Source organism: Cynocephalus volans, chromosome 6 (assembly GCF_027409185.1).
Source record: "Cynocephalus volans isolate mCynVol1 chromosome 6, mCynVol1.pri, whole genome shotgun sequence".
NCBI lineage: Eukaryota > Metazoa > Chordata > Mammalia > Dermoptera > Cynocephalidae > Cynocephalus > Cynocephalus volans.
Genome location: NC_084465.1, coordinates 135,627,248 through 135,654,992, shown reverse-complemented (window position 1 = coordinate 135,654,992; position 27,745 = coordinate 135,627,248). Strand labels below are relative to the sequence as shown.

Genomic DNA, 27,745 nt, shown 5'->3' with positions numbered 1-27,745 from the left:
GTGGAAGTAGGTTGGGGGCACATAAGAAGGAAGGGAACAGGATTAAATTTGCATTTTGAAAAGATCACTCTGGCTAATGTGAAGAACAGACATATTGAAGGATAACCTAGGGGATGGGTAAACAAGACCATTGACATACTTCAGGTAAGCAAAGAGTATAATTTGATCCAAGGTAATGATGTAGAGAGGAATAAACTACATGAATTTGAGAGATTTATTCCTGAGATAAAATGACAGGACTTGGTGATGGACTGGATTTGGTAGATAAAGGGTAGAGATGTCTAATGAGACGTATGTTTCTAATGATTAGATCTTAGAGCCTCAGAAAGATGTGTGCTCAACAGCTTTGCTATTGTAGAATATACCCACTTATGATCAAAGCAATTTATTCATATATGTACTTCACATAAGAGTGGGGTTGGGGGTTGGGAGGTAGGCATATAGAGAGCTGTGCTATAGCTGTTCTGATATCACTTCCTTCTTGTATATCCCTCCAAAGGTCAATGATGGTTGGGGATCTATTATTGCAGACTAATGCTTGGTGTACCATGTAAATAACTTAATTTATTTAGTTGAAATGTACCACTAATAAGAGCTGTGAAAAGCATTTGACCCAAACTTCATTCTTTATTCCAAAAGAAACCAGTCTGTAGAGGGATAAAAACTTTCTTAATGTTGGATAGCTGGGAAAGTAGAAATCTTTAGCTGAGGTAGAGTAAAATATCAATATCAGATAGAAGCTGTATTGAATTTAACCTGTATGGGTTGAAAGGATATGTATTAAGCAAATTAATAACATAAAAGATATTGCTAGTAATATTTAATGCATGAATAATTGTGAAGGAATAATTATACTATTTCCTAGAAATGATGGAACACTGCAATTTATAGAGCTAGATTTTGCTCTATTAAAGTGAAGAATTAAGCAGATGTAAATGGAAAACTGAATTAAGTATCTAATTAGACAGATTTTTTTTGAGTTTTAGGTTATAATTACTAGTATTATATGTTCTGTATGCATATCATTAAATTTTTGTAGAAATAAAAGCTTTATGTATTAGACTCTGATAATAAGTAGAAATGTTTTTTTTTTCATCCTGAAAATTAAATTAATTATTTGGACAAAAATTATTAGTAATATTAACTGCATGTTATAAGTAAGAGAAAATACAAATTTACATTTCATCAAATAAATAGTAGCAGTTTTGATTTCTACTCATTTTTTCATTATTTAGAAGTATTTCTTTTAAGTCAATGACATTCAAATATATATACCTTTAATTTTTAGAATAATTTATATTTATGTTGTGCCAAGGAATATGACTTCTAAAATTTCCACAAATATTACCCATGTATAGTCTCATAGTTGGCACTGAAAATATTCTAATGTCATGTGGTTAATGGCTTTGGCTCCTTATTCCAAATTTGGCACATAAATTTGCAAATTTTCCAAATAAATATCTTTGATGTATTTATGTACAAAATTAACAAAGGTCTCAAATTTTGCATATGATGAGAATTGTGGCATATTGACCACCATTTTAAATTCTAGTATTTTCTTTCCCAGAAAAAAATGTCTTTGGCATTTCAACTTCGGTTTTATTGAAAATTGTATCTATTTAAATTTATTTAACTTATTTTTTTTACTGAATTTTTTTTCTTCTTTCCTTCTCCACCCTTCTTATTTCTAACCTACTTTCCTTTAGAAGTTGAAGCTACTGGCTCATGATGGTTTGCATTATCAAAATGATGGACTTGGTTTGAAAAATGAATAGTTTACCTAGCATTGTTTTCTTAACAGCATGTATTTTATTTTTAATTGCAAAATAACGTATGTGCATTGCTAGCTTTAAAAATACAGAAAAGTGTCATACAAACATAAGAATCACACACAGTCTCACCATCTAAATAAAAATTAACTTTGCAAATGGTCCTTAAAATGCTTTTTTTCCCAGCTTTTATTCCTCTCCCCACAAGGATCCAATTAAGTTTTCAACATTGTATATGGTTATTTCTATTTCTGATTAGTGCATTTTTCTGTCACTTAGAGTACCTGAAACTGGGTAATTAATAAAGAAATAGAATTTCTTACAGCTTTGAAGGCTGGGAAGTCCAAGGGTGAGTGGCAGATATGGTGAGGGCCTTCTTGGTGGGGCTTTCAGTAGCGTCCCATCTTGACACAGGGTATCACATGGTGAGGGCTGAGCAAGAGAACACTAATGTGCTTTTTCCTCTCCTTATAAAGCCATGAGAGCCACTCCCACAATAACCTACTTATCCATTAACCCTCTTGTCCATTAACCCATGAATTCATGAATGGATTAATTCGTTCATGAGAGAGTAACCCTCATGATCCAGTCATCTCCCAAAGACCTACCTTTCAACACTGCCACATTGGGGATCAAGCTTCCACATGAACTTTGGAGGGGACAAACATTCAGACCATAGCAATCCCTTTGTCTCTTTTAATTTAGAACTTGACCTTGGTTTATTGATGTTGATTTTTTAAGTTTATTGTATTTTATATTTATAGATAATCCACCAATCAAATTGTAATTATTTCTTCTTCACTTTGAAGGAGTGATTTACCAAACAGTTAAACTTTCCCTTTTCAACAACATGTTCTTGATTTAATGTATAATGTTCTTGTTGTGCATAGTTGGAAAATAAGATTTTAAATAACTGGGAGGAGGGAGTTGAGTAAGTAATGATAAAATCTCATAAAAAGAAGCAATTTTACGAGTTATCTTCCTGAAAACATTCTTTTTACCTAAGCCATATAATTATATGTGTTTCATTTTTAGCTACGTGAGCCACAGAAAGAATTAGAGCTGTGGCAAAAGATCTTTAACTGAAACTTTCTGGCAGTAATGTGTACTACACATGTCTAGTTTTAAGCCTTTGGCACTTTTCTAGCATGAGTGCTGTTTGTTAAATGTTTCAAGATTTCCTTAAATTTATTGTGATACCTTTTCAATAAAGATTTTAGTACTTACCACCATTTAATTCATCACTTTTAAATGTTCACTTAAAATTTAAATTTTCTTCTTAAATATAATATGAGAAAGAATGATTTAGAATACCTTGCATCTTTTGGTAACTTGGTACAATATCACCTACACTGTTTCAAAGTCTATGAGTTTCTCTGTGGAAGTAACTATTCTAAGCTTTCTTACTTGATGCATTTCTCTTGAGATTATCTAGCACTAATAAATTGTTTTGTTTTTAAGTAATTTTGTAAAAAGCAGAATCTTCAGAAATTTCAAAGTGACTTTAATCTTGCATCATCAGGCTTTAGAGTTTTGGGGCTTAGTAGTCTTCATCTAAATCATATCATAAATGTTTGATTTTTATTTGTACACTTTCACAAACAGAAAGAAGCACAAATTGATTTGCCCAAGGCTACAGAGCAAGACAGTGACAAACATGAGGTAAAAATTAAGATGCAGTTATTTCTCAGTCAGAACCTTTCCACTGATCTTATGAAGAAAGGCCTGACCACTGACTGTCAGGGATTAGAAATGAGAGCTCTTTGGGGTGGAAGGAGTTTGGAATAGCCTGGTATTATTTATGGGCAGTAGAACTAGGCTCATGGTGAGTGGTTAGTAGAATCTCAGTTATGAAGACCGAGGGCAGGTAACCAAGGGATTTTTCTTTGGGCAGATTGACCAGGTTAAGAGAAAAGATTGAGGTCCTGCAGTTTAGGGTATCTCAGTGGAATGGCCCAGTCCAGTAACCCCACATTGAGGTTTACAAGTCCTGCCCACACAGACAGTTCTCGTAAATATGAGCAGACCACAAAAGGATCACCAGACATTTGAGTAATAATTATTGACAAGCAGAAATCAGCACAAATGAAAAAAAGGACAAGGGAAATTGAAACAGTGTAGGGATCAAAAGAAAACTTCTAAAAACTGTTAAGAGAAGAGATTACATCCATGAAACTGTGAAGGCTTTGACAAAGTCCCTTCCTGAAAGGACTGAAAGAAAAAATCGGAGAAATCTCTCTCCTATATTATTGCAATAGCTTCCTAACTGATGACCATGCTTTTGCTCTTGTGAAGCTATAGCATCTTCTCAATCAAGTAACTTTTGTGTTCCTTTTAAAATGTAAGTCATGTCGAGTCACTCTTCTTTCTGCTCAAAACCCTGCATGGCTAAGAGTAAAAGCCAGTCCTTAGAAGAGCCAACAAGTCCCCTCACCCCCAACCTCCTCTGATTCCCTGTTACCTCTCTAATCTCATTTCCTACTGCCCTCCCCTCCTGTCTTTCCGGGTAACACTTGCCTCCTTTCCTCTGCCTCAAAAACTAGGCAGGCCCTGTGCACCTGCTCTTTTCTTTGCTTAAAGTGATCTTACCTCAGATATCTGTATAAAAGATTTATTTCTTCCTTCAGGTCATTATTCACGTCTCCCCTTAGTGAGCCCTTTCCTGGTCACTCTTTCTAAAATTTCAACCTCTCTCTTTGCCCTTTTTACTAACCTTCCCTCTCCTGCCTTTTCTGACTTTGTCTCTGTTGATAGCCAGACAGACAGACATGCTTATATATAGATACATTTTTTTAATTAAAGTGAAATTCACTCAACATAAATTTAGCCATTTAAAAGCGAACAATTTAGTGGCATTTAGTACACTCACAATGTTGTGCAACCACCCCCTCTATCTAGTTCTAATATATTTTTTATCACCGCATGTATCAGTACATCATTCCTTTTTATGGCTGAATGATACTCCATTGAATGCATATAACACAAGTTGTTTATTCATTCATCAGTTCGTGGGCATCTGGGTTGTTTATACCTTTGGCTATTGTGAATACTGCTGCTGTGAACATTCATGTACAAGTGGTTGAGTACCTGTTTTCAATTCTTTGGGTATATACCTAGACATGGAATTACTAGGTAATATGGTAACTATATGTTTAACTTTTTGAGGAAGCTCCAAACTGTTTTCCACAATAGTTGAACCATTTTACATTCCTACCAGCAGTATACAAAGGTTCCAGTTTCTCCATATCTTTGCCAACATTTGACTTTTTCCTTTATCATTATTATTATTATAACCGTCCTGGTGAGTGTAAAGTGGTAATTGTGGCTTTGATCTGCATTTCCCTAATGACTAATTGTTGCTTTGTCTCACACGGATTTATCACCTCTCTTCCCCTGGGTGATGGAGCCGCAAAAGGATTACTCAAAGCCCATCTCTTCCGAGCAGTGAGAGACTCTGAAGGGGTTAATATCCCAGAACCCTCAAGAGCCAGGCATTCCTTCCTTGTGAAATTAACCACAATTTGGGGTTCTTACCCTGCATCTATTCTCCAGACCACGAAGTTACAGGAAAAGAACATAGGTGGGGTAATAGTTTAACAATAGAAGCCGGTAACAAGCAAAGTGACATTCCATAATTCAATTTGCCAAAGGTTAAGTTGATCCACCAACAAAAGTTTGATCTTAGCAAACACTGTTTTTTCCTACAGCAATTTCCCTGTATCTTTACATATCAATGAGTAACTTGTCTGTCCTTGAGCCAGCAACCTTGCCCTGTTACAATTCTTTATCTTACAGCAGAGACTTTTAGCCTTGGGAAAGTTTCCTGTCTTTTGCAAGATTAACATTTTATATGTACTTTTAAGAAGTTAGGCTGAACCTGAACCTATAGGGAACTAGACTCTGTGAAATATATTTGCTTTATAAATGTAAGTATAATCCACAACTAATGATGTTGAGTCTCTTTTCATATGCTTGTTGGTTGTATATCTCCTTTGGAGAAATGTCTGTTCAGGTTGTCTGTTTTTTAATTGGGTTGTTTATCTTTTTTGTTATTGAGTTGTAAGAGTTTTTAAAATGTTCTGGGCACTAGTCATATACTATATATTTTACTTGCTTGTTTTATATATTATCTGCCTTTCTAGTAGTAAGATCTGTGAAGGCAGGATTTTTGTTTGTTTTGTCTCCTACTGTTTCCCAATGCCTAGAGCAGTGTTGGTGCTCAATTAAGTTTTGTTGAAAAAAATAAGTTACTGAAAAGACTGAAGATTAATCTTACCAAAAATCGTGATAAAACCATGTTGTTAGATAAGCAAGGGGTGGGGGCGGGTGAGGTTTAAGATTGCTAAATGGTCTTTGATCATAATAATTCAGTAGATCTCTAAGTTATAAATCATTTAACACATGTTACATCCTATATGGAAGGCAATTAGCAGAAGAGCTAGCATTCTCTGTTCTACCTGATCAACTTAAATCACCACTATTATTGAATAGAAACAACTTTGATAAATATTTCTGAATGTGCATTGTCAATCTATTCTATCATATTTAAGATTTACTTTCATGGTTTGAGGATGGGTAAGAAAGTTGTTTTCATTCAGCAAAATCTCTTAACTATCTTGTTTTTTCTTTTTGAAGTGTACAGTTTAATTTAGACTGTAAGTAGTTAACTGTAATTTTTTAGAAGAGTTTTAGTATAAGTTCATGATTTTAAATTTGAGTGCTGAACTATTTACTTAATAAAGTTATTACTTCATATTTGAGATGTCCAGTGGCCCAGGACTTACCTTTTCAATTTTATTGAACCCCTTTTCTGATGTATAGATAATCATTGAGTACATTTTGTAGGACTGGAAGAGATTTTTTTCACAGGTCAGTTTTCTTTGAAAATCAGCAATAAAAGTAAATTTGATAATTAACTTATGTGAATAGGTTGTAAAACTTCCAACTGATTTATAACATATTTCTAGCTTTTTATGAAGAAATATTTTTTTTTCTAAAATTTTTTAATTTGACTGTCTGCCATGTTTTATAAATCATCTTACTATTCCATCTGATATGGACAAAGTGATCTTCTTAACTTACTAAATATCTCTCTGTGAAGCGACAAAACTGATATTGTACTCCTTGACATAGTATATTATGGAGTCTGATTGTGAGAACTGCATGCAAGCCATCCTATATAAATGGGAGTATTGAGGGGGAGTATCACAGAATCTAACTACAGCGACCTTATAGGAGCTGCAAAGTCATCAAGCAGCAGGGTTCCCACAGAAACTTCTAAAAAGAGGATGTGGATGAGGTGAAATGCAGTATGTAAATGGACCTCTTCAAAGAAGGAGACTTAATTCCTATTAAGGAGAATGGAAAACTTTCCAAGCAGGTCATCTGAGCTATGGCAGAACAAAACATTTAGATCTGTACCTTGAGTGGAACATGCCCTGTGGGCATGGATTTTTAGAAATTGTACCATGGCACTTGTTGATGAGGTTAGTTGAAAACTTGCAAACCTACTGCACAGGTAAAAAATGTATTTTGAAAAGTAGATGCTTAAGAAATTTAGAACCTATATTTAAACTTATTTACTTTTTAGAATCGTTTTCCCTTAATTTCAAAAGAAAAAGCTAGCTCTTTTAAAACAAGGCTGTGTAACATACATTTTATAATGTTAAATATTTTCTTATTTTAGGAGTCAGGTCTTTTCATAATGATACATATGTAGTACTGTAAGTGCCCAAATATTACCTGATTGAATATTTGGGCATTTGTCCTTGTACCTTTTTCTTCTCTCTAACCATTATTTTCCCTTTTGATTCTTTGTCTTCCTTTTTTATATTTGGGTTTTAAGAATAAGTTATTTTGGTTACTTTCTTAATTTTCCCTTGAATTGAGAACTAATTATGAAATTAATTTTCAATGCAAATTAAAGATGAGGGATTTAAATTTGAAAACATGATATTTTAATATTATTAGAGTTATGTGGATTAAATAGTAGACAAAATAAATTTGTCTTTTTGTATTGTGTATTTGAATCTCAGTGTGGGGTGATAGCTGCTGCAGAATTAATATAAAAATAGTTGGAACCTACCAGTAACATCTAGTTTCATCTTCAGAAGATCAGTGACTAATTTCCTTGGTAATCCGTTTCAAACTTTCTTTTGAAGTTGGAGAGATGAGTTTTACATCCCTTTTTTGTTCTCTCTTACACTTTTAAGAGGACTCCTTTGTATGCGTGTGCAGGACATCATCTTAGACCTTTCCTGTAATAAAGCAGTTTTCTTCTCAGGTAAGAACACATGAAAACGCATTACCATTTAAACACAAAATATAGAAAGAAACTGAATTTAATGAGAAGGAGAAACAAAACAAATAACTGTTCCTATGTGAGTTGACTGTTCTTACAGTGGTATCTGTTACAGGGAAACTTAGGTAGAATTATTTCTACAGAGCAAGCTGCTTTTGTGTATTACTCTTTGGTGTAACATTAGGAATACTACTGCAATTAAGTGGCAGAGCCCTTTTTTAGGTGTTCAGAAATTGGGCAGTTCTACTATAACATTTATACATTTCTCTGCATGTAATAAACCCAGTTTCAAAGAAAAGAAGTAAAATGATACTTTATAGACTTTACTGTTTACTGTTAGAAAATTCACCTTTATGTATCTTTATTAGGTAAAATTCATGGGATTTGAATTTAATACAATTAAATTCACAGTCAGGCATTTCATAACAGAGGTTTTCCTATATTTCAGTGCACTTTGGTTATCCCATCCATTTATCTTAAGTAAATTAAAAAATTTCTGCATATGTTTAGATTTAATTCCTTATCTACTACAAAAAGAGATGGATTTAAGAGGCTAAAGTATTGTTTTTATAGTTTAAATCATAATGTCATGTGACTTTTAACACCATCTTCTAAAATAAAAATAGCAATTTACAACAAAGGATACTGAAGTTAATCTCTTATGTGAACTACTTGGAAAGTTTGGGTAGAAGTCTACCCATACTATTCTCAGTTATTCGAATTATTAAAAATATGTGAATTTTTAACCACAGGCTGTTTCCTCCTACCTTCTTAGCACACCTTGGGGCTAACTCTAATCAGTTATCTAGGGTTATACCAATGATCTCTACCACCATAATACTGAAACTTTTTAATTACTTTGACCAGAAATCTTTCAAACTATACTATAAATGTTTTTGCCTTTTTAAACAAAGTGAACATTAATTGTCCTGATTTGCTCTTTGCTACGACTCTGAGTGCCCTAATGCAGCTGTATTTGTATATCTATTTTTTTGAAATTTTTCTGAATTTTCTTTTTCTTTTAGTTATCACTTCTCAGTCATGTTAGTGATATCAACCTGCTTCCTGGAAGAAGTCCCTCTTTCCCTTTGAATTTATTTTTTTCTTAAAAGAAGATAAAATATCATTGATAGCAGGGCCTATAGGTGTGCTGTCATGAATAAAATCTGTGAGTTTTCATTAGAGTGAATATTGCCTGCCCATAATTGATGAAAAATTATAGAAAGTAGAGTTGATAGCAGATTAGGGCAAAAGGTCTTACATATTTAATGCATGACTGTCACTAACCCTTAATAAGTTTTGAGAGTTTTCTTGGTTTTGTTTTTTTGTGTGTGCTTTTGTTTATGTTGTCCTCTGCCCAGAATGTGCTTATCAAAATCCTGCTCAGCATTTATGGTCCAGCCTTGACATCTTTTGTGTTGTAACTACTGATTCTCCTATTCCCTTGTTGCTCCTGTTCTTTCTTTCAGCTTCCTTCTTTTTGTGACACTACTTGATTTATCTTTGTTTTCCCACAGTATCTAATGTAGCAAATATTTGGCATTGTGCTAAGTACCTTTGAAATTTAAGGATTAATAATACATTGTAATAGTTTACATTTACTGAGTATTGTCTATGTGTTAGGCACTATGCTAAGCATTTTACATGCATTCCTCATTTTAATCCTCAAAGCAGTGCTGTGAGTTATCATTGTCATTTGCATTTTCCAATCTGGGGCCAATGAAAAATGACATCTCCATAGTTGTTTACTAAATAAGTACCAAGGCCAGGACTCAAACTCAAATCTTGTGACTCCTGAGCTATGCTTTTAATTACTTCCCTCCCTTAGGAAAATAAAAAACAAATCATTATGCTAGGGTGTGGTAAAGACTGGAAGAAGGGAGAGGCAGGTGCAGGGAGATGACACTTAGTGAAAGAACATGATAAGTTTTAGACTTACATGAAAGGAAGATTGTGTTCTAGGCCAGGGAAAAAAGATTAAGCAAAAAGACAAATGTGGTATGTGACAGTTTGTACTATATCTGGAGAACAGTAATTGATTTATTAGAGCTAAGCCATGCTAGTTGTGCTAGGAGATTAAGATGGAAGCAAAGGTTGGGATCAGACATAAGACCAGCTTGAATAATCAGATTTATTCCCAAATCATATTCATTATCCAAAGGTTTATTCTGATATGAAAGGCCAAACTTGAATATCCAAAGCATGAATGTAAAGCCAATTCATGGAAGTAGAGCAGCCTTCAGTAAAAGCTTTTCTGTAAAGCTATGATAAAATTTTAAACTATTATAAATTCAAGTACTGTTTTTCAATCATTCAAACCTTATTTAAAGTAGTAGAAAAGGAGGTAAGATGGGTTGGGTGGTTGGAGATGTCCCTAATTTTTATTCATACTAATCCAAGCCTACAAAGGTTAAATTATTGGTATTGAGTAGTCTACAATTTCACTAACCTTAGGCATTCATTTCCATATGAAACTTATGAAGTTTATATATGTGGAAATTCCCCTATATTCAAATCATGTTGTTAAAATCAATGTCACTGGGTAGCATGAGGAGAAAGACAAAAGAAAAAAGTAGGCCACGTATGAATAGGAAGAGCAAATATAGTACCTGTGCTACAAGCAAAATAAAACCCCAGCCAGAATATTAGGTTTTAATTCCTTTTGCCAGCTTGCTGCAGTTATAAACAACCCTAAAATTTTAGTGTTTTATACAGTGATATGACATTCAAGAAGGGAACAATGAGAACAGTCCATGCTCCAGGTAGAAGTATTTGACCACTGACATTGTTTAGAATTGCCTGCAGTCAGTTTTATTAGTCACCTGGCCAAACCTGATGTCAGTGTGGCAAGAAAGTAGACCTCTCCTACAGAAAGGTACTTCAGATCCCTTAGCAACAGGCAGTGTATATAATCCTCTTACAAGGAAGGGAGGAGCAACTAATTGAGAACAATACTGCCACCTACCACCATAGACAGTTCCTGACACAGGATGCTTCAATTTATGATTTTTCAACTTTACAGTGGTGCAAAACTGATTTGCATTCAATAGAAGCCAAATTTTGAGTATCCATACATACATCTATTCTGTTTCACATCCAGTACAGTATTCAGTAAATTACAGGAGATATTCAACACTTTGTTACAAAATCGGCTTTGTGTTAGATGGTTCTGCCTACCAATAGGCTAATGTAAGTGTTCTGAGCACGTTTAAGGTAGGCTGGGTTAAGCTATGATGTTTGGTAGGTTAGGTATATTAAATACATTTTTGACTTACTGTGAGTTTATCAGTACATAACCCCGTCATAAGTCAAGGAGCATCTGTACTTTGTGTCCAGGTGATTTAACAGAGTTTAAATTAATTCTGATGATACAAAGAGTTCTTACTTAGAAGTGAAGAGGAACTTTTTTATTATCAGGTTTATTAAGCCTTTTACCCAGGTATTTCTATAATTCCACTAATTATATAAGTCAGATAATCGTTTTTCTTCAATTATGTAGGTATTCGTGCCTAGAGAGTAGTGGCTTAAGTTTGCTGTTTTCTTAATGAAATACAGTAGTTCAAAAACTAACAGCTTTTCTCAGCTGAGTTCTTTATGTAAATGCAAGAACACCGAAAGTGATTTGAGAGACTGTTTTCTCAGTTCTCCCAAAGATGTTCCATAAATAATAGTATTCTAGGTGCATAGGAGAGTCATTGCACAAAGTGTATGCCTTAAGCATTAGGGATGAATCCTTTGGCAGAAACCACCTGAGAAAAGCTGAAAAGATTGTTAAAGTGAGTTGTATGGTTTTGATACGAGGGAGAAAAGCCCATTTGTGGGGCTTTTAATGATTACAGTATAAGAGATCATGTCCATTGGAGACATTTCCTTCTACTGCATTTTTTCTACTTGTACATTTAGAGTTTGTTTTTCTGGAGGAATAACCTCAAAGGGCTCTTTATGTTTCCTATTCTGACTTCTCTGCTGACACAACACAGATCAGTGCCACACAGCAGTGGGTGGGCAGCTGAAGAGATAGCCTGGGGCTTTTGCACATTATTTGGAAAATAATGGAAGAGTAAGAAAAAAGACTACTGTCCTACCTACTTTCGAATGATTGGATTAACTGAATACTGTTTCTAACATGGCGCTGAAGAACAGTATATATTTTGAGAGCATTTGATAGTTGACTTAAAATCTGTTTCTTAATAGTTACCGAGTCATTTTTATAAGTAAAATTATTGAGTAAAGTGTCAGTATGAAACAGATTATAAAGTAATTTTAAAGTGAAATTTTTCTTAAAGCTTAAAGGTAAATTATACAGAAAGATAATATATAACTACATTTTTGGGGGGGAAGGGCTCTTAATAGCACTATAAAATGCTGTCTGCAAACTAAAATGTAATTTATATATGTGTGATCATTCCTGAAGTTAGGTGAGGCTCTTAGAAGTTCCTTGATTACTCATAACAGCAGATTACTCTTGATAATGCTGAAAGGTTTAATGAATAAACTTTAAAGACCTTTTCAGTAATGGACTACTTATACCTAGCCAACCCACTGAATACAAGCCTTATGTTTCAGTAGGTGTTTAGAAGGAGAGTTAATGTTACAACATATTAAACGGTTTATGGTGAACAGTGAATAATTAGACTGATAATACAAGCAGAGCTACATGAAAAAAGGGATATTTATTTCATGATTGTAGGATATTAGATAGTCCCATTACAGCTTGGTTTTCTTTTTCTTCCTTCTCTTCTGTAGCACTTTGCCAATTAAGTAAAGTTGGGTCAGGCTAGATAATTTTAAAAGCTATATTGTTTAGCAATCCCCGTAAATTGGCTAAATAGGAATTGTTTACTCTAACATTCCTCCGATCAAAGCATCTGATTTTATCAGACAATGTGACGAACTACTTTAGAATAAAAATAATTTTGATGGTAAATCAGAGCTTAAGTAACTAAAACAGTATTTAAATATTTGACTCTTATGTTTAGGATGTTTTCCTACTGAGAGTACCTAAAAGAGCTTCAGATGCAGTACACATTGAAATTTTCTCTTAAGTGGTACAACTAGGGATGAAGAAAAGAAAACACAAGTAATCCTGCTGACTTGGATAACTTAGAACTACACCATTAAAATCTCTTTACTTAATTATAATTCAAGAGTCTGGCTGGTGGCTCACTTGGGAGAGCCTAGTACCGGTAGCACCAAAGTCAAGAGTTCAGATACCCAGACTGGCCAGCCACCCCCCAAAAAATTATAATCCAGCAGTTTGTGGGGGAAGGTGGAGAATTAGTGTGTGTTGTTTCTTTGATCCTCATTTTAAAAGGTAATTTTCTTAAGATAATTTTAATAACATTTATGGAAACAAAAATATAATAGCATATTTTTCTCTCAAGTGCACAGACTAGATCTTTCTCTAGTGAATAGAAAAGATGAGTGTATCCTCATCTTGTGCCTCTATAAATTCCTCCCCGCATAAAATTTGATCTACAGCTGTATACCTTCTCCTCGGCCAGAATTTGTTATCCACAAATTCCAACAGCCATTCTAAAGAGGATTGAAAAAAGAAAGAAGCAGGGTTGCAAATAGCTAAGATAGATAAAACTTATACTAGAATAAATGTAGGAATTTTTGCAATTGAGGTTTGGATGTGATAAAGGAAGCTAAGTAGTAATAATAACCCCAGTGTTAGCAATTGCTGCCTAAGTCTAAGAGCTGACACTGCAATCCTAGCTTTGACACAAAGTTAATTAAAGAGGTAAGACTGTGTTGGTGATGTATTACAAAAAGTAAAGAGAATTTTAAGAAATATTGTTTGAAATAGGTTAGACAACATAACCCAAGAACCTGGCAGTATCTATCGAAATTACAAATGCATTCTCCTTTGACCTAGCAATCCCATTCTGATGATCTGTCCTACAAAATAACTACACATGTATGAAATTACATGTTCTGGCTTATTTGATGCTGCATTGTTTATAACAGCAAAAGATTAAACACAATTCAAGTATCCAGCAATTAAGGACTGTATCATAAAATCAGAAAGGCATTGAAAGGCCAGAGGAAAACATGTCACTTGACATGCACCTTGTGAGCAAAATAACATTGAAAATGTAGGAAAGGGAGATCCAAAGAAGTTTTTGACAATGGATAGCAAATGGGAAATACTTGTGCATTACTTAATTTTACTAATGTTATAAAATATCAGATAGTCATTTTAGTATTTTACCTTTTATTGTAATACATTAAAAATGTGTAAGGGCTTACATAGATTGCCTTGTTTTGATTCTCATTCCTATTTTTCATAAAATTTGAATATGCTATTAAGGTTTTCAAGAACCTAGTCTTCATGGTTGGGTAAGAACTACTTTAGTTGATTTAATTTTAATTGACTTTAATTTGCTCCTTTCCCTGTGAACAAGGTAAAGGTGAGATGATTAGGACAATAGTAAGTACATTTCGTAACAAAAGTTTTTGTCCACAGGGAAACAGTGTTTTAAACTTTATTTAACATTTATACCCCACAGCTTCTTCAGAAGGATGGAGATGGTAGGAAGGGATATTTGAAAAACTTGTTTTCTGATGAGGTTTGCCCTAGTGAACACAATTATAGGCAAAGGCTTAGACCAAAGCTATGACCAGAGGTAAAGGACAGGAGCCTAGATTCTTGATTTATTTCGATCATGTTGTAGAATTTCATAACTGCTTACATATGTGGAGTAAAGCTTTGTGAAGAATCAAAGATAACACTGAGTTTTTGTGCTTAGAATTTTGATAAACAGTAATGCTTAGTGTGATAAAGAAGTTAGTCATGATAGAGAATTTGTTTTATGGAGAAAAGAAATAATCCTGTCTTTAGGGTGTTTCATTTGAGTTAAGAAAATTTAAAATTCTAGATATGCAACTTGATTGATTGATCTTTGGCTAGGTATTGCTATAGCATGCTTACTAAAGTAATAAATTTTAAATGTATTGCTATATAATTGTCTGTATTATTCCTTGTTCTAATAAATCTCTGAATTTTATTTTTGAATATTTGAAAACTAGAGTATGCTTTAAGTTATATTTCTCCTTATCTGGACAATAATGTGAAATAAATGTATGTCATTAAATTTTGCAGATTGCATTTTATAGTGATCACCTGTATAATATTAGACTTTCCAAGTGCTTGTGTAAAGTTTTACATGTAATTCTCAACAACAGTTGTCTGTGGTTGGGGTATTGTTCCCATTGTTCAGACATAAAATTAAGGCCCACAGAGTTTGTGACTTCTCTAGTCAAACACCTTTGATATAAATGTATCTCAAAGTCTTCTGACTTCAAATGTCATCATTTCTTCACCCTACCCTAGTATTTCTTTTCTTTGTCTTTAATGTCATAGTACTGTAGCTGGCTGACAGCATGCTTTTTATCTTTTTAGGATATGGCTTTAGTTGCCCCTGAGGCTCCTTCAGAACAAGCCAGGAGAGTTTTTCAAACCTATGATCCAGAAGGTAAAAGATTTTATTAACTGCAACTCTATGTTTTATATTTTTATGTATTTGAAATATATTGATATTTTCCTGAGTTTCAGTCAAAAGATTTCTTAGATTATTGAATGAAACATAGGTTGGGTTTCTTGGAAATTTTTAAAGGGAAATTGTGAAAATACAAATAAAATAGCACACTTAAGTGCTCCTCAAGTTCTGTTGCAGTGTAAGGTTTTTATGTTTCTTTGAGTAGTGAACCCGTAGTTACTTAAATCTTGACCTCTGGTATTCAGTGTCAAACAGAGAGAAATACCACCTTCTGAATAAGCTCTTTGAAAAGTAGTAGGTCATTGTCTTTATTTATTTACCCAAATGAATATTAAATAAATAGATCTTCCAGGATATTTCTGTATAATTGATTATGCCAGGATAAAGATGCAGAAGAATAAATCATCTTTATCATTCCCTTTTGAGCCCATGCTTACCTATTCTTCCTATCAAAGCTAAAGTCATAAAGAGGAACTTTTTAATCTATCTAAATTTTACTTTGAACTAGTATTCTTAATTTAGTGGAACAAGGATTTGATATTGAGTTTCTTTCTAGTTGAGCAATTAGAGTAATCTCTATTTCAGGTTCTTTAGTGTTTTAGGAGCTTAATTCTTATTTGATGTCAAGCATACTTTTAAAATAAGATCAAGATCTTTTTTTGTTTTCTGGGGTTTTTTTTGTTTATTTTGTGTGTTTGTTATGGTGGCTGGTTGGTACAGCTATAGGAACCCTTGACCTTCGTGTTACACTGTGCTGTGACCAACTGAGATAACCAGCCTGCCTGAAAAATATACTTTTTGAACTGCTAATTTCTTATTTGGAATACTTCCAAAATTTTAATTTCAGCAAGACCTTTATATATCACTTCTAATTACTTGGTTTAGTTTAATGAGCAATCCCAAATTTAGGAATGAAAATAAACACCAGTATGTGTGCTCACAGCCTAAAGAGGATCAGATATCAGGCATATGCAAAGTGTAACACATGGACTTTAGAGAAACTCCGTAGTTTATTTTATTTTATTTTTGCGTATTTTTTGTGGAGGGGAAGTGTTTGGATATGTATTTTGTATTCAAGTATATGTTTTATAGGAATTTTTGTAAAATAATGATAAAAGAATAGGGATGGAGGTAGATTGATCAATGTGATCAAAGATACTGGACACCAGAGGAATTTTGTAGTGCCTGCAGATACCAGAAAATGGCTCTGTCTCTGTGACTCCTCACTTGCTGTGTGATGTTGGACAAGTTGTTAACCACAGTTTCCTCATCTATAAAATGAATATTAATATTAAAGTAGATATTAATAGTAATATCTACTTCACATGATTAATCAAGTACTTGATAAATTGGCCATACTGTTGCTTTAATTTTTTTTTTTTTTTTTTAATTTATGACATAGAGCTTATTTGGTAATCTGAAAAAACACTGACTTTTACATAGATAGTATTTGAAATGATAATCACAGATTTTCATATTACACAGGATGAGTTTTTTCTTTTCTTTTCTCTCTCTCAGACTTTCTCTCTCTTCTCCACTCCCAATCCCTTCACAGAATTACATCTCAGGAAGCAATTGTATTTGAACAAGAGAGAAATATTTTGATTAAAAAAAGACCCCTGATGCTGATGCTATTTTTTTAAGTTGCTAAAATATATGACAGTCATCTTTCTTCTGAACAGTTTCAGTTTGCTACAGTTTTTAATCTTTAAGCATAATCATGCTATTGTATATGTAGATTGAGTTTAATACATACCAGTCCTTAGACAGTCTGTAGAATTGCTCATTTGTCTTTTCTGTTCTTCTTAAATAAAGTTTTCCTCCCTGTGCCCTTGCTGCTTGCTTTCCCAGCCTTTTGTCACTGCCACTCTTCAGCTTGCTGTAGTATTGTCATCACTGTTTGTGTCATGCTGCCCCAACCATTGTTTGTCTGTATTCTGCCACCATGTTTTATTTGTTTTGCAACTTTTCCATCACATTGTAAAACTAAATTTTCAGGAAAAGCTATGAATTAGCTACTCAATTATTTCTGATCTTCATACATACAGTTCCAGAGCTGTTTTTGGTTGAACCATGGTGCCTGGATGGAGTACTTTGTTTAAACTTGAAATTAGGATCATTTTCAATAATTAAATGTAACACCTGTGTCAGGTGCTGTCTTGGCCCTGAGATCTGCAATTTCTGCCCTCCAGGAGTTCATCATCTTGTGGGGAACCAGATGAGCAACCAGTAGTAATACTCAGGCAAAGAGAGAAAGGAAAGCTAAAATCTGAAAATGTTTACCTTTGCCTAGGGGCAGAGGTCACGTGCTTTTTTCAGTAAGAGTATTTATTAAATTGTAGGTCTATATTATTAAAGTTTTAAAGAATATATTGTTAGGTAAAGTATAAAACAACAGTTAGTAAAACCAAAGTCATTTGACTATCTATTAATTATTCAGCTAAAACAAATGGCATTAAACTCTATTTAATTAAATCTCTATTTTTTTTTTTTTATTCCCAAGAAACTTTCCTCTCACTCACCTACAGTGCTTGGAAAATGTTAGTCCCAGTGCTCTGTGCTCAACAGTCTCCTCATAAGCTGTTTTTAGCTCAAATGGGAGAAACCTTTTCCCTGCCCTGTCAATTCTTCTTTTTCCTTTACTTTCCTTTTTTTTTTTTTTTTTTTTTTTTGAGCATCCAGCTGCTTGAGTTCTCTGTTAATTCAGAGTTTCTGATATTTGCTAACTTCCCGCAGCCCTGAGTGTTGTTAGTGCCTCTGTTAAGAGACCTGCCAGGCTCTCCCTTTTATTCCGTAGTCCTTCAGAACAGAAATCATGATTGGTGTACCTTTCCCCTTGAAGACCAACTCTGTTTTTCTGAGTTCTTCACAATTATGAAATGGTGATCTTATCCACGGAATTACTAGCTTGACCGACTTTCACTCTCCTCCATCAGCACTCATCTGTTTGAGTTATTCCCCTCAACCTCAAGGAGCTTGATGCTCCTACAATCTGACTTTTTGCTGGTAAAAGAAAAAACAAAACAAAAAGCTTTCATTTTTAAACAAGCAGCTTTTTTCCTTTTTTCCAAGTGTTCTAAAACACAGTCTCACTGAATGAGAACTGCAGGAGCAGCTTCCAGTCGTAGCTTCTGTGCCCTCTTTTGCTTTCCCCACCTCCTGTTCCCCGTTCTTGTGAGTTTCAAAGCTTGTAGAAGTCTGTTTTATATTCATGCAGTCAATTCACCAAAGCACTGAAGTTCTACTTTTTCTTCTGGTTCTTAGATCTACTTGACTAATCAAGAAATTAGATTCCCTTTACTGTTGGTATTGAGGTTTCTTATCATTGTGTCTCTGTTTCCAGATTCTCTAGGGATTCAGTTGACTAAATGCTAGATGACCTGGGTTTCATCTCTTTTTAGACTTAGTGATTCTGTTCTTTTTCTAAAGAATTTATCTTTGTAGATATGATTGAATAAAGTAGCATGTCAAAATAAATGTTCTAAAAAGATAAGCAATTTCAAAATCTTCTCTGATCGTGGGCATATTAGAAATCTTTGAAGTATTGAGAAAATTATAGTACAACTCTAGTTTAAAAATACTATTCGTACAAAATGTGGAACCACTGACTTGGTACAGTAATCGTTACATGTCGGAATATGTATTTATGTTATTAATCCCATAAGTACCTTAAAAATGTTTTGAAATGTTTATGCTTGGGGCTAATCATGTGTAAATTAAGCATGGTGTTAAGAAGGCCACTTTATTGTTGTTGTGGTGGTGGTTTGCACCTTCGTACAGCCAATCTGCTCTTTCGAATTGGGGGTGGGAGCTGAGATGCAGGTTATGGTTTCTGAGGTAAGGCTGCCAGCCAGTACAAAGTACATGCCATCCAGTGCTCCTAAAGAACATTGTGATCTCAAGTGGATATACACACATGATAGCCCGCAAGCACAGAAACTTGTCTGGGTGATTGTTCCTGTCTGCTGGTGGCCAAATTAAGCCTGTTTTACATTTGGAGATTCTGAACTTTTAGCTATGACTTAACTAAGCAAAATAAATAATTTCTCTCTACCTGTTAAACTCACAAAAGCTAAGTTCACCAAGCCTGAATGTTTTTACAAGTGCCTTCAAGCAAGTTCTTCTGTATTCTCTATATTTCAAATTATTGGTAGCTTGACACATTGGAATTACTCTAACCCTTTACTTGAGAAATTGTACATTTTTTATTATCCTAAATGATGCATAGCCTTTTAGTCAAGGTTAATCTGTCTTCAAATGGGTAAACAGTTGCTTATGAGTTTTAAGAACAGGAAAGACCTTTCTGTAGTCATAACTTCTTCATTTCCCTCATGAGAGAGACTGTACAATTTCATATCCTGAAAGAGCAACTACATACTTTACTACGTAGTTTACTTATAGGAGCAGGGCTTTTGGACATCTTGTTCTCCATGGCAAGATTTTTTTAAAAAATCATGTATTCCGTGAAAAAGATATTGTGTTGGAAGCTGATTTAAAACTGAGGTAGTCTTCAGGAATGAGTAAATGGATAGGGGAACTTGGCACTGTACATTTATGAGAATAAACAACTTGCTTGTTTAAAACTACTTTCACTTCAAACCAGCCTACAGGGTTTTTTTGTGTGTCATATTCCACTGCATCACCAGAGTTTGGGCCATTTGCCAATGCTATTTCCTTATCAAGCCAAAAAATAATAATAATAATAACAGGGTTATTTTCCATAAAATAGTCATTATCAGCATTTGAATTTCAACTTTGAATTTTTTTCCATTAAATCTGTGGCTTTTATTTAAATCACCAAGTCTGCTACAGGATATCTTTTCTTGTTCTTACATTGTCAGTTATCTAAATAACATGGGATCACTAACATTCTTTGAAGATGCTAAATAACATTGTGACAAAAGGAATTTGTTGGTAAAGAATTCTTTTAATTGAATCTCTTAGTGGGAATTGAAAGGTTCACTTCGTTTATTAACAGATATACCTAACTACTAAATTATTTATATAATCTTAAGTAGATAAAAGCTTTTACCCACTTAAACTTGTAAGACTGTTTAAAGAAGTGATTTTATTTTAAGATTTCATGGGAGTTCTCAGAAGTTATGTGGTTAATTTTTATTTGACACTAACCTTGAAAATAAATCTTTGTCTATGTGCCCAAGAAAACTAATATGAAAGTATCTAATAATATCGGCATTGTGCCTAAAATAAACTTAATATACTATTCCTTAACTCCTTGTATCCCTTTTATGTGATTTTTCCCTGGAATCTGATCAGTAATAATAGCATTTCTTGAAGCAAATTCTTATTTCAGGTTGTTTCTGATCTTTTTTTTTTTTTTTTTTTCCAGATAATGGATTCATACCCGATTCACTTCTAGAAGATGTGATGAAAGCGTTGGACCTTGTTTCAGATCCTGAGTAGTAAGCTAAACAGAAAGTGTTATTTAGCCAATTCAAAAAGATTTCATTAAATTTAAAACATTTTATACATTTTTGCCTTTTTTATCTAAACCTGCATACATGAAACACAGCAATTTATATAAAGCAAAGATTTAGGAAGAAGTCAGACTAATCCAGTATTATAGCAGAGACTTGATGTATTTAAAATGAGCTTCTTTTCCCACCCTGCACTTATTGTCCTGCTTTTTAAAAAGAGCTAAAAATATAAATACTCTTTTCCTATAAACTTTCAGTATACTTTTTCTCTGAGAAGACTTTTTCAATTTTTTAAAATTTTATATCTTTTGTAGCTTCAGTGAGAATAATGATAGTTCTGTGTAATTTCGATATTGCTAGTTGTCCTGCTTAAATAACCAGCAGGCCTCTGGCTTTCTGTTTTCAATAAACATTTCTAAATGATTAAAGTAACTGATCTGAAACATTTCTGCAGAATGTAGTTTTTCAGTATTGTCTTAATATCTTGTCATTGTCTTCATTCTCACTATTATGTTTTATACATCATTGTGTCTATAACTTCCTCCATAGATTTAGGATCTTTAATTATTACCCATGAGAAAATAACTCTCTTAAGTGGATGCATGTATTGACCAAATATAGAAATAAAAATAAAGATCACGTAGGATCTATACTAACTTTTCTTTTTTCTGCACAACTTTTTTTTTCTTCTGCAAGTTTTGTCTGATGATGAACAACCTTTAGCTTACAAAACATAATGAAAGGGTTTAGCAAAAGCAACATGAAACAGTAGTATACAGAGTTTTTAGAATTTGGTCCTGTTCTATTTTTAAATGAGTTCAAGTGTACTTTCTTTAAAAGTATGAAATACATATGAACATTTATAAACTAATTACATCTGAATAAATATTTCAGTCTTACTACCTAGAGCTGAGATTTTATCTGTTCCCAATAGTGAGACAAATTGTTGTTTTCACCTGAAGGAGGGTAAATTCAGAGAGAGTTGAATAAGTCCCACGAATGGTATAATAGTAATTACCGTATTTGTTCTAAACTGACTTCCAAGTACAGACCATCTTATTTACACTGCTCTAATTTGCAAAATAGAATTGGATTCAAGTAATTTCGGTAACTAACGATTCTTAAGACAGGGAAGAGGAAGAATAAAAAGTAAAAATTGTTCCCCAAATTCTTACATAGATAACTACAAACCATCCACCTCATTTTTCTTATTTTACCGGAATATATAACATACCTTGAATTACAAAGTTAGTACAATTGATTGTCACATTATTTTTTTTAAAAAGTAGGTGAAAGATTGGACTGAGTTATTCATTCTGTACTCTGGCCTAGTTACATTTATAATATGTGATGTCCCATAAATTTACTGAGCCATATTAAAGATTAAATAAATTAAATATGTTAAATATAATATGACCTTGCCTTCATTCATTTCATGTCATACCTTCTGGCCTTACTCAGGCCCATTAAAATGTCATATCCTTTGTGTAGTATACTAAGAAACATGTCATGGCTGTAGGATTAATGGTGGTCATAGGCCCACTCAAGCATCTCACAGGGCCAATACTGTGTGTCGCTTACTAGTGTGATGCAGTCTGGACTGGGGGTCTCCAGGAGAGGAGGCTACTTCAGCTCCGATGCAACTTTCAAACACCTTACAGCTTACCCTTACAAGAATAGTTTAAATTCTCTTTATGAAAGAAACACCTGGTAACTGTCCCAGGCTGAGTACAGATATAAGAAGGGGGAGGGATCCCTCCAAACTCTGAATGGTCGTCTGACCCCCTGACTATATTTGGCCCATGCCATGAACCTACTCTTACTCTCTGCCTCTTAAGAGCATTGCTGTTGCTTGAGCAACTGACAGTATCTAGACTTATCCTTAACATGAATCAAACTGAAGGGGAGAAATCATTTCTAGGGAAGTTGGTTAACTAGGATCACCTGAAACCCCTGAACATGACACTTTGCATGTTGTATAATAAGCTATATTTAACTTGGCATGTATATTTTCAGATAACATGGAGAATTAGACTTTTCTGAAAAGACTTTTTTCATTTTAAAACCCTTCAAAACTGCAGTCCACTTTTTCTCTGACTTCTTTCTAGTTGCACACATAATACCTTTCACCAGCCTTCACCACACCTAAATGGTAAGGGCTATGCAAAGCACTAGTTACTTCAGGCTGCTAGGGACCCGTGAAGGTCATATCACTTACTATAACTCACTATACTTTAGCTCTTTTATGATTAGCTTACCTCTTTAACCTTCAAGTTACATTCTCTAAGAATTTTAACCCTCCATCTCCTTTAGTTCTTGAAAGTAAGCTTTTTAAGAGATGATTTTGATTATCTGATGTGCCGCTGCCTTTTGACACTGTTTATTTCTCCCCGTGGGCCTAAAATAACATTTTTTTAAAGTTAAATGCCTCGTTTGATTGTTAAATTCAGGCAAACCTATGAGGCAAGGAAAATTTGCCTTTGGGAGGTTACAAGACTGAGTTTATAAGCCTTGGTTTTTAAATTACTTTACCTAATAAGGAACAGTATTCCAAAGTCATCGTCATAATTTAAATTTTAAATAGTAACAGATTACTCTGGTTTAAAAATAACCAAGTTTTGGCAAATTAGATGTCATTCCTGTGTATTCGTCATTAAGGTTCTAAAAAGAACAGCTCTTAGGATTTTTGGCAGCCCAATGTGTTATAGTACCAGTAATTTAATCATGAAAGAAAAAAAAAATAAGCTTTTTATTTTCCTTTGGTATCCACTGTTTTTCTTTTTTTCTCCCCATAGTATAAATCTCATGAAGAATAAATTAGATCCAGAAGGATTAGGAATCATATTATTGGGTCCATTTCTTCAAGAATTTTTTCCTGATCAGGTAACCATAGTTAAGGAAATATGTTTATTGTTTTGTTCTATTGGGATGATCATCTGTAATTGTTTCACATTTTTTCTACTCCTTTAAAATGTCCTAACATGCCGATATGAGATGAAGAAAGCACTACTATCTAAGGACCTCCCCATATGGAGAGGACAGAAGGGTATGTGTGTTCCAATACAGAAGTGCAGTACTTTGAGGGGAGAGTGATGCAAGGTAGTGCATACACCAATCTATACACATAATGCTGTGTTTTTCCAAAAGAATGATAAAAGTCAGAAGTATGTGGGGGGAAAAGAGGAAGATTCTCTTTCTCCACTCCCACCCCCATTTTCCTTCTCTCAGGTAACTGTTGTTAGATTGGTATATATATTTTTTTAGAACTTTTTAAATACTGTACAGGAAAGAAGGTAAAGGTGCCTGTAGGTAGTCGGAGCTCCTATTAATGAAACTAAGTTCCAAGAGAATTCCACTTGAGTGGAAGAAAAACCTTTGAGCAAAGCTATGCTGTTTCATGTTGGGAAATGTTTTCCAGTGGGCTTTGGTAGGAGCTCAATTATTAGGAATCTGTGCTAGTCTCAGAACTCTTGAGTTAGGTGTGCATCATTGGCAAGCCAATTCTGTATCCTACTACTGTCTTTTCTTTGTTCCTTGTCTAAGTGAAGGATTTTACCACTAAATAGAATTATTTCTATTATTATTATATAATGTATAATATAACATTATTTATATATGATTGTTAATTATATATTATGGTCATTTCACCAGATATCAGCATAGTTTAAATTGAAGTTTTTTGCTACAATAGAAATGGTAATTTCTATCCCACCTTTATTATAAATGAGATGTGTTGACAAATAGAAAAATTATAAAAAGTGATAGAAGGAAAATATTGAGATATAATTATTAAATTTCAAGATGTAATTATTAGTTTGATGTCTAGATTTAAATTATTTTTAACAGAGTAGACAATTATTATTGGCATTCAATGTTGGTAATTTAAAAAGAAAAAAGAACCCATATTTTCTAAACCTGTATCTATCTGTTGTGGTTATTGTGAATAAAGAAAGTGAATGAGGTAAAATTGTAAAAGTAACCGAGAATATCATGATACTTTAGGCTCTTGGACTTTTTCAAACTTTGGTAAATGCATCATGAAAAAATAGACTTACTTTATTTTCTGACATCATTAGAAAGACTCTACTGCATGGCGATGTTCTGTTTGTTTACATTCCAACTCCTAGAGCTTTTTTGGAAGTTCTTTTTTGGAATCTAATATTGTGTTTTAGATATCTTGATAAGTGCTTATAAATTATAACATTTTAAACTTTTTTGCAGCTTTAATATTAATTTTAATATTATATTTTGAGGCTGCTATCAGAACATTTGATAGAAATATTGATTTCTTAGTCCCGAATATAATAGAAAGGTAATATTCCTGTTTGTCTTTCATTTAATTTTGGGAAGATTTTGAAAAGTGCTTCAGAAATGTAAACAAAGTGAGACAGTGTCCATCTCCTTGGAAGTATGTATCTTATATTTAGTTAATTACATGACGCTGCTTATAATTATAACAACTTATTAGTTCAAGGAAGTAATATTTTAATTGTAGTATTCCTTGAGGTAAAGAGGAGGGTTCTAATGTCCTTCTCTTTCACATTTAACAGACATTTCCATTTGGTTCCTGAGTTTATCTCTTACTGTTTGCTTATTTGCTGCTATTCTGAGCAAACTCCCCATCTGAGCCTGGTTTGTCATGTTGCCCCTGAGTGGTTCATGCCCTTTCCTGACCAACCAAAACATGTGATTCTACTTTTGGTTTCCTTTAGAGCAATGGATTTTCAAAGTGTAGTCTCAAGAATCTGTTATAAATACAGATTCTCAGGTCCCTCCCCAGACCTAGTGAATCAGAAATTTGGGGGATGGGTCGCAGGACTTTGGTTTAACAGGCCCTCTAGGTGATCCTGATGGAGGCCAGTTTGAGAACAGCTGCTTTAGAGGAAGACCTGTCATATTCCCACCTATTCACATCCTTTAAGAGCTGAGTAACCCTCTGTGTCACACATCTTGTCTAATCCTGGCCCACACCAGTGATGTCCTCTTTCTCTGTGGTCCCAAAACACATTTATTTAGTCAACCAGGAATAAATGAAGTAAAGTTGCAAACCTGGAGTCAGAAAAACTCCAGAAACATATTTATCTAACTTCAGTAGTCTTTACAAATGCTTCAAGCAGGTGCTGTGGAAGAGCATTTCTTTGCCATGAAGTAGAGGTTGATGAAAGGAGAATCGGGGGATGGAAATAGTCCTAAACTTTTCAAAGCAATTTGTTATAATAAGAATAGCAGAAGCATCTACCATTTTTTACTACTGTTGTTTTCCCCATTTTGGCAATAAGGAAATTGAGGATTAGAGAATTTAAGAAAATTACTTAAGGTCATACAACTAGCTAGTCAGTGGCTAATTCAAGAGTCCAACATAGGTCTATCTAACCCCAGTGTCTAAGAACTTTACCACTGTGTTACACTGTTACAACTTTTGTTGGTGTTTGTATGTTTTATGCCTATTGTTAATTACTGGAACTAGTACTACAATATACATTGTACTCAATTTCAATTATAGCAAAATGTTTGTTTTTTAAGTTAAAATAAATTAACTGAAAATCAAGAGCCAAATTATTTATCTAAATAATTAATTGCATTCACTTATGTATACAGTTAAGGAAATGATCAAATGAATTATTAATTTTTCTATTTTGTGTAAAACATTTTGAGTGGGATATGAAAAAATAAGAGAGCTTAGATTTTAGATGGGAGTACAAGATATGAAAAGTTAAAGGCAGTTAAAAATTTATACACTTTCAAAATAACAATAGGAGAGATGGTACAAAGTTGCATCATGATTCATCTAAAATTAATTAGACAACTGTTATTATAAACGTTCTAATGAAGGTAGCAAAGAACCCAACTAGTTTTCAGGGAAAACTTTACAGAAAAAGTAAAATTAGAAACAGGTCTTGAAAAATGAGAAAGGAGGAAGAAGAGGAGGTCATTTTAGAGGGAGTAAAAAAATCATGAATGTGCAAAAGACCAACAAAAGTTCTTTTCATGGGAAAATGAGTCATGTGCTTGTCTAAAACACAAAATACAGAAAGGTGAGTAGATGAAGATAAGATTGAAAAGACAGATTAAGTGCAGTAGGTTTTTAGGATTCTTGGTTGCAGATCACAGAAGCCCAGCCTGAATAGGCTTACTTGGAGGGAAAAGATATGAATGAGAAGGAGTGACTCAGAATTACTGAAGAAGCAAGCACTGGCAGGCAACCTCAGAGACAGGAGCAGAGGTCTCAGACACTGCCAGGAGACTCTCTGCCTCCCATCCTTTCTCTCTGTAAGGTAGCTGCATTCTCGCAGCCCACCTTTCTCTAAGCCACGGTTGCCAGCAGCTCTCTTCCCTTAGTTCCAGCTGGAAAAATTTTAAGGAGGGACTCTGGCTCAGTTTGGGTCACATGCTCATCCCTGTTGTCTATGGGATATGGCCAGGAAGACAGGGATTAGGGACAGGCATATTCATCCATAGGCACTGAGGAAAGTCATTGGGAATCAGGCACCTTCAGTGGGGCCAGACCATTAATGCCTTGAATGCTAGGTTAGGAGAGTTGAACTTGATATTTAGCTAATTGAAAACCATGGAATAATACGATCAGTTTTTCTGCATGTTTAGTCTGATAGTGATTTATAGATCTTTATTGAATGTCATTAAAGTCTCTTTAAGCACAATAATGATATGTTTTTATTTTTCACAATGCTCTTTTCACTAATTACAAGTTGACAATATTGAAATGATATTTTT

The 27,745-nt window shown here is 33.8% G+C and overlaps 1 protein-coding gene across 1 annotated transcript in view; it reads left to right on the top strand.

Annotated features, from left to right (window-relative positions):
* Positions 1-27,745, top strand: part of MINDY3 (MINDY lysine 48 deubiquitinase 3) — an 81,522-nt gene that overhangs the window by 49,777 nt on the left and 4,000 nt on the right. The window contains exons 11-13 of the mRNA XM_063100547.1: positions 15,479-15,551; positions 20,926-20,998; positions 23,809-23,896. Of these exons, the coding sequence (XP_062956617.1) occupies positions 15,479-15,551; positions 20,926-20,998; positions 23,809-23,896 (234 nt within the window). The remainder of the gene's footprint in view (positions 1-15,478; positions 15,552-20,925; positions 20,999-23,808; positions 23,897-27,745) is intronic.